General features: G+C 40.3%; 1 protein-coding gene, 1 long non-coding RNA gene and 1 pseudogene across 10 annotated transcripts in view; 1 reads left to right on the top strand and 2 right to left on the bottom strand.

Moving 5' to 3' along the window:
- Positions 1-8,602, bottom strand: part of Tmem232 (transmembrane protein 232) — a 278,672-nt gene that overhangs the window by 244,993 nt on the left and 25,077 nt on the right. Inside the window, exon 1 of one of the 7 annotated variants that reach the window (XM_031368598.1) lies at positions 5,307-5,428. The exons of 5 other annotated variants lie outside the window; for them this stretch is intronic. In XM_031368598.1, coding sequence (XP_031224458.1) covers positions 5,307-5,323 — 17 coding nt within the window. In that variant the 5' untranslated portion in view covers positions 5,324-5,428. Of the gene's footprint in view, positions 1-5,306; positions 5,429-8,602 lie in introns of those variants that run through there. One more of the 7 variants, XM_031368595.1, reaches the window with a different exon arrangement.
- On the top strand, positions 5,420-7,051 carry LOC116088848. Of its 3 annotated transcripts, XR_004118041.1 has the most exons (3): positions 5,420-5,603; positions 6,236-6,372; positions 6,702-7,051. It is a non-coding gene; the product is annotated as an uncharacterized LOC116088848 (long non-coding RNA). The 3 variants fall into 3 exon arrangements; XR_004118040.1 differs by having other exon boundaries at positions 6,236-7,051; XR_004118042.1 differs by having other exon boundaries at positions 5,574-5,603; positions 6,241-7,051.
- LOC116089500 lies at positions 7,421-7,950 on the bottom strand (annotated as a pseudogene).

Genomic DNA, 8,602 nt, shown 5'->3' on the forward strand with positions numbered 1-8,602 from the left:
GCACACTGCCTCCTTCTCCTACACAGCACACTGCCTCCTTCTCCAACACAGCACACTGCCTCCTTCTCTCTTGTACAAGTGAATCATATCAAAAAAAGCACTAAATTAAAAAGCCAACAAAAGGGCTGGAGAGATGGCTGAGTGGTTAAGAGCACTGAATGCCCTTCCAGAGGTCCTGAATTCGATTCCCAGCAACCACATGGTGGCTCACAACCATCTGTAGTGGGACCTATTGCCCTTTTCTGGTGTGTCTGAAGATAGCTACAGTGTACTCATATAAGTAAAATAAATAAATCTAAAAATAAAAAAAGAAATAAGATTCAGGCAAATGCTGACAACGCCAACAGAAGGAGCTTTAAATCTTTTGGTGCCTCTATTACCTACTCTATTTCTAAGACTAAAAATCATTCTGTCCTGAAAGCAGCAGCTGAGGATCACCTCAGAGATGTGTTCTTGTGAGTGGTTGATTCTGCAACACAAACATTAGCTTGCAATACACTTTCCAACAATACCATATTCAATATGCTTAGCATCAGTTTACAGTGTAGGAGTATAGTCATAGAGCAAATAAATCTAGTAAGCTTTTTCAATGGCACTTGATAAATATACATATTGCTAATGCTGTCGGTTGCTATCCTACGTTATAGTTTTAACTCTAGAGAATACAGTATTCATAGAAAAAGCAATCAGATTCTGGTTGCTGTGAGCTTTAAGAGCTTCCAGGGTACTGTAGCTGCTGTGGGAAGGGCAAAATTTGGTCTAAGGATTGTCAGTTCAAGAGAAACAAACATATGAGGTAACCTGTTGCCATCGGGAAACAAGCAAGGAAGGGGCCTATCAGCTCGAGGCCTGCAGCAAACAATATGAGCCATCTCCCTTTGGTCAGCCAGGTAACACCAAGGGGTCAAGAAAATCAAAACCAAGCAATTTTGATCTTATACACACTACAGAAGAACATGCAGCTTTGGAGCTGGCTACAGATACCTCTCTTACGTTATCCCCAAAAGTTGAATGTTACAAGGGTGTGTATGGTCACTTACCTTCAGGGACAGTGGGAATAATCTAGGGAAGAGGTAGATTAACTTCTCAAGGATTTATTGTGCATCCAGGTATAGTAGATGGGGATAGCAAGGAAGAAGTGAAAATCATGGCACATGAGAGAAAGGAGATGCAAACTGATGCAGGGGGTAGAATTGCTCAGTGGTTGTTGTTTCCTTACATCAAGGGCAAGGCCGCTCCAGTAGAAAGGACAAGGGCTTTGGGAGTACTGGAAAATGTGTCTTCTGAAAAACAGTGGTTAATGATTAGAGGCCTGAATTCATGCTATGAATCAATGGTGTCGACATAGAAGGTTTGGTGGACACAGGAGCTGATGTTACTATACGTTCCCAAAATTCATGGAGTCCAGATTGGCCACTTCAGAATGTTTACACACAACTTATAAGAATTGGTAAGTTATTACAAATAAGACAAAAGTGTCCAATGGATTACCTGTGTGGTACCAAAAGGGCAAAGGGGGAAATTGAAATGATGGGAAGGGATCTTTTACAACAATGTGGAACTCAAATTAATATTTCTGCCATTCCAGAAACAGCAAATGAGAAAATTTAGAGGTGATAAGGTAGATGCTCATGGGGAAAGTATTGATATGGGTGATCAAGAATAACCACAAGATGTGCCCATTATCCAAATTCAGAACACCACAGGGATTGAGTTTCCAAACTTATAAAAGAGGCCACTGATGACATAACAACCGCCTTGCCCCTAAGTGGTTATCAAGCATACCTGTATGGCAAGAGCAGTGGCCCATAACAAAAGAAAAGTCACAGGTATTTGGACAACTGGAACAAGAGCAGCTGGAGGCTGAACATATAGAAGAGACTACCAGCCCGTGGAATTCCTGTGTTTGTTGTAAAGAGGAAATCAGGAAAACGGAGGATGATAACAGATTTAAGGGCAGTTAGTAAGGTAATCCAATGGGTCATGTACAGCCTGGACTTCCTTTACCATCTTTGTTACAGAGATAATGGCCTATAATAATAATCGATTTGAAAGATTGCTTTTCCACAGTACCCTTGCATGAGCAAGATAGGAAAAGGTTTGCTTTTTCAATACCTACTTTGAATAATAGTCATCCACTAAAGAGATACCACTAGAAGGTACTTCCACAGAGAATGTTAAATAGTCCAACTTTATGTTAGTATTTTATACGACAACCATTAGAAATTATTCAAAAGCAATTCCCTATCATTTATCATTATATGGATGACATTCTGTTGGCTGATTCTGAAAAAGTTTCCGAACTTTTAAAAGACATTTTAGAGAATATGTTTAAAGTAACACAAAGAATTCTGCCATGCTGGGGGTTACAGATTGCTCCAGGAAAAAAAAATACAAAGAAGAGATCCACTTAGTTTAAAATATAAAATCAGTTACAAAATCAGTCAACAAAAAAGTTAATCATAAAAGGTACAGATCCATAGGGACCAATTGCGAACTCTTAATGATTTTCAAAAATTCATGGGAGATATTAACTGGCTGAGGCCTACAATTGGATTAGGTACCTATGAGTTAAATAATTTGTTTCAAATATTACAAGGAGATTCAAATTCAGTCCAAGATGTCTAACAGCTAAAGCAGAAAAAGAATTAATTCCTGTAGAACAAAGACTTCAAGATGCATATGTAGATCGAATTGATCCCAAAATTGCTTGTATTTTGGTCATTTTTGCCTTCAATTCTCCTATTGGGCTCATTATGTAAAGAGAAAATAGTATTATAGAATGGATTATCTTAGCTCATAAACAAAGTAAAAATTTGAAGATATATATAGAAAAGATTTTTGAATTAATTATAAGAGGTAAAATAAGATTACATCAATTATCATGAACAGATCTGGCTACAATTATAATTCCTCTTACAAATGCTGAGATTATATCATTATGGGTGATCAATGAAGATTGGCAAAGAGCTTGTAGTAATTACTTGGGTGAAATCAATAACAAATATCCAAAAAGCAAAAGTACAGAGTTTATAGAAAGAACTAACTGTATTCCTCTTTGTATAGTAAAGAGAACACCAATTCCAGAGCCACCAAAATTCTATATGAATGCAAACAAGATGGGGTTGGCAGATTATAAATCAGATAAAATAAAGGAGGTGATCAAAAGTCCATATACATCAGCTCAAAAATCAGAATTGTATGCAATCCTTGTAGTATTATTAGATTATCTTGAATCTCTTAATATAATTATTGATTCTTATATGCAAAAAAAAGTTATTTTGCATATAGAGACTGCTGAATTTGTACTTGAAAACTCAGAATTAACTTTTTTATATACAAATTGCAACAAGCCACCAAAAGTAGAAATTGTCCATTATTTATTACTCATATTTGGTCTCATACAGGTTTACCCAGTTCATTAGCTCAAGGAAATGAGGAAATTGACCAATTGCTCATAGGAAATGGGTTAGAAGCTTCAAATTTTCATGAGAAGCAGCATGTTAATGGAAATTTTTTCCATCACTTGGCAACAAGCCAAAGAAATAATTTAAAATGTCTTACATGTTCTCTATACAACTAAACTCTGCTACCTGATGATGGGAGTAACCCTAGGGGTACCAAAAGGAATGACATCTGGCATGATGGGAGTTTCCATTTGCAGAATTTGGAAAGTGAAGGTATAGACACCATATGATTGACATGGATTCAGGGTTTCAACTCCTTTTAGTTCTCAAAAGGCTGATTGTATAATTACATATTTATTGGAAATAATGGCAATTATGGGGATACCTGCACAAACTAAAACTGACAGTACTCCCACATATATATCCAATAAGATGAAACAATTCTTTGCATATTACAATATAAAGCATGTTACTGGTATACCACACAACCCCACAGGACAAGCAACTGTAGGAAGAGCCAGTCATACCTTAAAAGAGATGCTTATTAAACAAAAACGAAGAGTAAAAACCCCAGGGACAGACGAAACTATGCGTTGTTAACTCTCGATTTCCTTAATGTTGGTGAAAAAGGAACAACAGCAGCTGAGAGACACTGGGTTATGGAAAAAACTGAGGACCTGGGCTGGCCTATACTATAGGATGTGTTGACATTAGAACAGAAACCTGCAGTAGTGTTAAGATGGGGACATGGTTATGCTTATGTATCTACAGGGAATGAAAAATATGGTTACCAGGGGCTAGAGAGATGACTCAGCAGTTAAGAGCACTGACTACTCTTCTAGAAGTTCTGAGTTCTGTTCCCAGCAACCACATGGTGACTCATAACCATCTGTAATGGGATCTGATGCCCTCTTCTGGCGTGTCTGAAGACAGCCACAGTGTACTCATATATAAAGTAAATAAATCCTTTTTAAAAAATATGGTTACCAACAAAACTTATAAAAATTAGATCCGACCAGGGATCCGACCACTCTTATCAGCTGAGACATGAATGTCTTCACAAAGCAAATCGCCCAGGTGATTCAGCAGACTGTCTCAGTTACTCATTTCTCCAAAATATGAATACAAAACGGTCACACAGGAACTTGGCAGACAACACATAAAATGAACAGACAGCACAGAGACGAGACAGATAACACTGGGACTGGAGAATGAGGAAACTGGGCAATAAATGCTATAGCTAGCTTTTTCTTTTTTTAACTAACCATTTTTCCCCCTCAGTCCCCAAACAGGGATTCTTCATCCCAACTCAGCAGGAAGTAATTATGTAAGAAGACTGCTGTCCTAATCTCTTAAATTGGGGTGGGTGATTTTGGTCATTTGATATGTTATGGTTGTCATCATCTAGGATGGTAAGTTGTACTTATTGTATATTGAAAGAAACGTAAGGTTGTTTTGCTTAATTATATAGTGATAGAAATTTAAGATTGCTAGAAATTTAAGGGTAGTTGTAGACTATTGTTAGACTATATTGTACATAAGCTATTTGTTTAAGGTGTGATATAAAGTTCTAGTTTTATGATTCTTACCATTGTTCCTATTGTGTGTAACTTGATATTGCTAGACAAAGGGACAATTTTTTAAACAGAAAGAAGGATATGAAGTGGAAATTTCTGGTTTCCTGACTCAGTCGTGTCATGTGGTATTTTTCTGGAAACTGTCTCATGAGAGGATGCTTCGCTGAGAACAGACACGTTGTTTCTCCCAGAAGCAGCCGGGAAAAGACGCATGTGTTGTTTTCCTAGAGTGTGTGCTTGAGAGAACATGTGATGTTCGGGAAGTGTATAAATATAACCCAAGAGACAGTGGGAGATGCTGTGTGGTATCCGTATGCCTTACCAGTTTTTGCTGGTCATCACTGGGCTTTGCTGATGTTAGTCTTCAAGCTGACTATACTGTATGGCATTGGCTCACCTTGACATTTGTTGCTGGTCATTGCTTGTCATGACCTCATAGAGAGAAGCACACTAAAGAATTTTGGTAGTGTTCCAGCAGCTTCTGGAGCGACCTGCCATTGCTGAATTGTGAATGGTGTTTGCGAGTGGATCGGGCTGCCTCTGCTGATTCATGTGAACTGAACTGCTAATATCCTGACAATGCAGACTGGACTCACTCCAAAGAACTATTTCTAAACAGGTCCACATCCTCCTTTGCCCTATTAACCTTTCCTTTCCACTACCTCTGGTGGGTGGTGGGCTAGAAGGGAGGGTAAAGCAATTAAGAACCCTTATTAAAGTAGGTTTTGATTTAACAAGCAGTTAGGCCCAAGTGAGGATACTTCAACCCCACTTAAAAGGGGGAACAAAATAATCATGGAAGGCAGAGGGAGGGGGAGAGGGGAGGAGGGATTTGGGTGGGAGAGGAGGGAGGGATCTGGGTGGGAGAGGACAGAGGGAGGGAAAAAGGGGAACAAGATCAGGTGGGGGGGCGAGGGACAGGAGAGAAGCCCAGAGGGACAGGAGAATGAATGGAAATATGCAGCCTTTTGGGGGTGGGAGATGGATGGAGGATCCTCTAGAAAGCCCCAGAGACCCAGAAGGTAAGAGACTTTCCAGACTCAATGGAGGTGACCTTAGCCAAAATGCCCAACAATGGGGAGAGGGAACTTGAAGGAGATAGACAGGGCCTCAGGAGGAATGGGATGAGGAACTGTGGGAGAGTGGACTGAGAGGCAGGCGGGGCAATGTCTGGAATTTAAATGGATAAAAAAGAAGTTTTTAAGTAGGTTTTAAAAAAATCAAAGCCTACATAGTGCTGCCTGCATTTAGGATAGACCTTCCCACTTCAGTTAACCTGGCTGGAAGGTCCACCCGGCAGACATGACCAAGCTGAACAACTGTGGGGCACTAAGAGCCATTCAGTGAACAATCATGGAACTGTGAAGGTCATTTGTCATGTTGAGAAGGTGGGTGTTTAGAGTCATAATATTTGTTCTGTGTGCACATGTGGGGTTCCTATTTAATAATGATTTTACATTTTGAGAGCAGTTTTAAGTTCACAACAAAAATGAGGAGAAAATACACAATCTGATACAGATCCTTCTGCCCCGGTACAGCCCACCCCTCTATCCACATCCCCTAAGAGGAGAGTGTTAGTTTACTACATCAATATACTGTGACGGTGATGCATCGTAGTCTCTCAGTCCGCCGAAGACACTCGGGTCACTGGCGCAGTCCATTTCATGAGTCTGGTAATTGCTGTCTACCACAGTACTCATGTTCCGTTTCCACTCAGTTGCCAGTACTCTCTGCTCAGCTCGCTCGTCCATTCTCTGCCGCAACACCTGAAATGTTTGCGCTCTGAGGTTTCGCCTTGTCCATCTGGAATCCTGCGGTGCATTTGCTCTCTGAGGTTTCGCCTTGTCCATCTGGAATCATGCGGTGCAGTCTTTGAAGATTTGCTTCCTTCGATTAGAATTCAGCTAAGGCTCTTCCTCAGCACGTCACCGCATCTGAAGCCCTTTCCTTTTTCAGTGTCGACTAATCTTCCGTCACACGGATGTACAAGTTGCCTTTTCCATTTATCTGCTGAAGGACATCTTTGTGGCTTCCAACATTTTATGCTTATAAAAAGGCTGCTATCATCCCATGTGTGCAGGTTTTTCCGTGGACCTACATTTGGAACTCATATATAGGTAAATACCGAAGTATATGACTGCTGGATTGTAACTGTGCAATGTGTTTTGCTTTCTAGGAAACTTCTGAGTTGTCTTCAGTGTGACTGTACAATTTTTATTTCCTAATCAACTGATGAGTGCTTATTGTTCATAGTCTCATCCATTTTTACGTTGTCAGTGTCTGAGTGTTGGCCATTCTGATGAATGTGCAGTATATTCATTCTTTGTTTTTCAATATCCAAATGTTTGTTTGTTGTTGTTGTTGTTGTTGTCTTTTTTTAGTAAGAGTAGGATCCAGAGTTAGTTTTTATAGCCAGAGTTAGTTTTGGATCCAGAGTTAGCTTTGGCCTCTAGCATGCTCGAACTTCCGGCCTTTGGAGCAGACATTGGATTGGTTGTGGCTGTGTGAGGTTCCCGGGGCCTTGCCAAAATATAACTCTCTGCCCTTTAGAGGACAAACAGGAGCACAGTGCCACTGCCCTTGGGAGACCAGGGCCAGCTGGTCAAAGGTGAGGCTCTTACCTGTGCAGCCTTGAGAATGCGACTTGGGGTGCAGCTGCTCGCCTGCAGTGCATGCAGCTTCAGCTTCCGAGCTTCCCGAATCTGGACCACCCCACAACCACAGCTGTTCTGCTCTCTCTGCTAGGAAGCTTTGGCTTTCAGACATCTGGGACAGGGACAGAGCTGGCCGATTAGGCTGATTCATAACTAATCTTTTCACCACAACTTGATGGAAAGTGGAGTTGGTTCATCTGGCCAGAAGCCTATACAGCTTGACTAGCAGCTGATGGTAGACGTCTTGGCTCTCGAGAGTTGGTGCTCCTCGCACCAACTCTTTCGGACATTGTGGCGAATTTCAACACCCATGATGGTGCCTCCTGGCTGTCAGGTCCAGAAAGCTGTATTTATTGTCTTAGTTGTCATTTCCATAATTACATGTCACTGGGATAGCTTTATGCTTTATCTTTCATATATGTGTGTATATATATAATTATTTATTATATATTATTTTATATAAAACATACTATATATTTGGTGAGGTGTGTGTGAAAGGTTTTGTCCCATTTCATATTCAGATGTGTATTCTCTTACTACTTACTCATAAGGCTTCTTTGTCTATGTCTCATTGCATTCTTTATTGGATGGAAGTTTAAGGAGCATTTTCTTTCTACTCCTTGTCATCTATCTCCTCGTTCAGAGTAGTATCTAAAAGCTGTTGCCATACTCAAAGTCAAACGTGTTTTCTTCTGCATATAAACCAAGTGATGAAACCCATGTCACTAATTCATGTTATCTAATAATTTAACCCAACACACTTATGCTAAAAATGAACACAACTGCATTATCATAGTTCCCATAAGCAGACCAGAGGCCTCCACAGGACACTAGACTTTAAGGAAAGATGAAAGAGAGAAAACAGATTCACCTAGGAAGTTTTCAAAGGCAACTCAACTGATCTGCCTTGTCTTGAAGACAGGAGACTGCGGGGCAAACCTAGAGGGGCGGGGCTAACCTAGAG

The sequence above is a fragment of the Mastomys coucha genome, unplaced genomic scaffold (assembly GCF_008632895.1).
Source record: "Mastomys coucha isolate ucsf_1 unplaced genomic scaffold, UCSF_Mcou_1 pScaffold14, whole genome shotgun sequence".
NCBI classification, from domain to species: domain Eukaryota; kingdom Metazoa; phylum Chordata; class Mammalia; order Rodentia; family Muridae; genus Mastomys; species Mastomys coucha.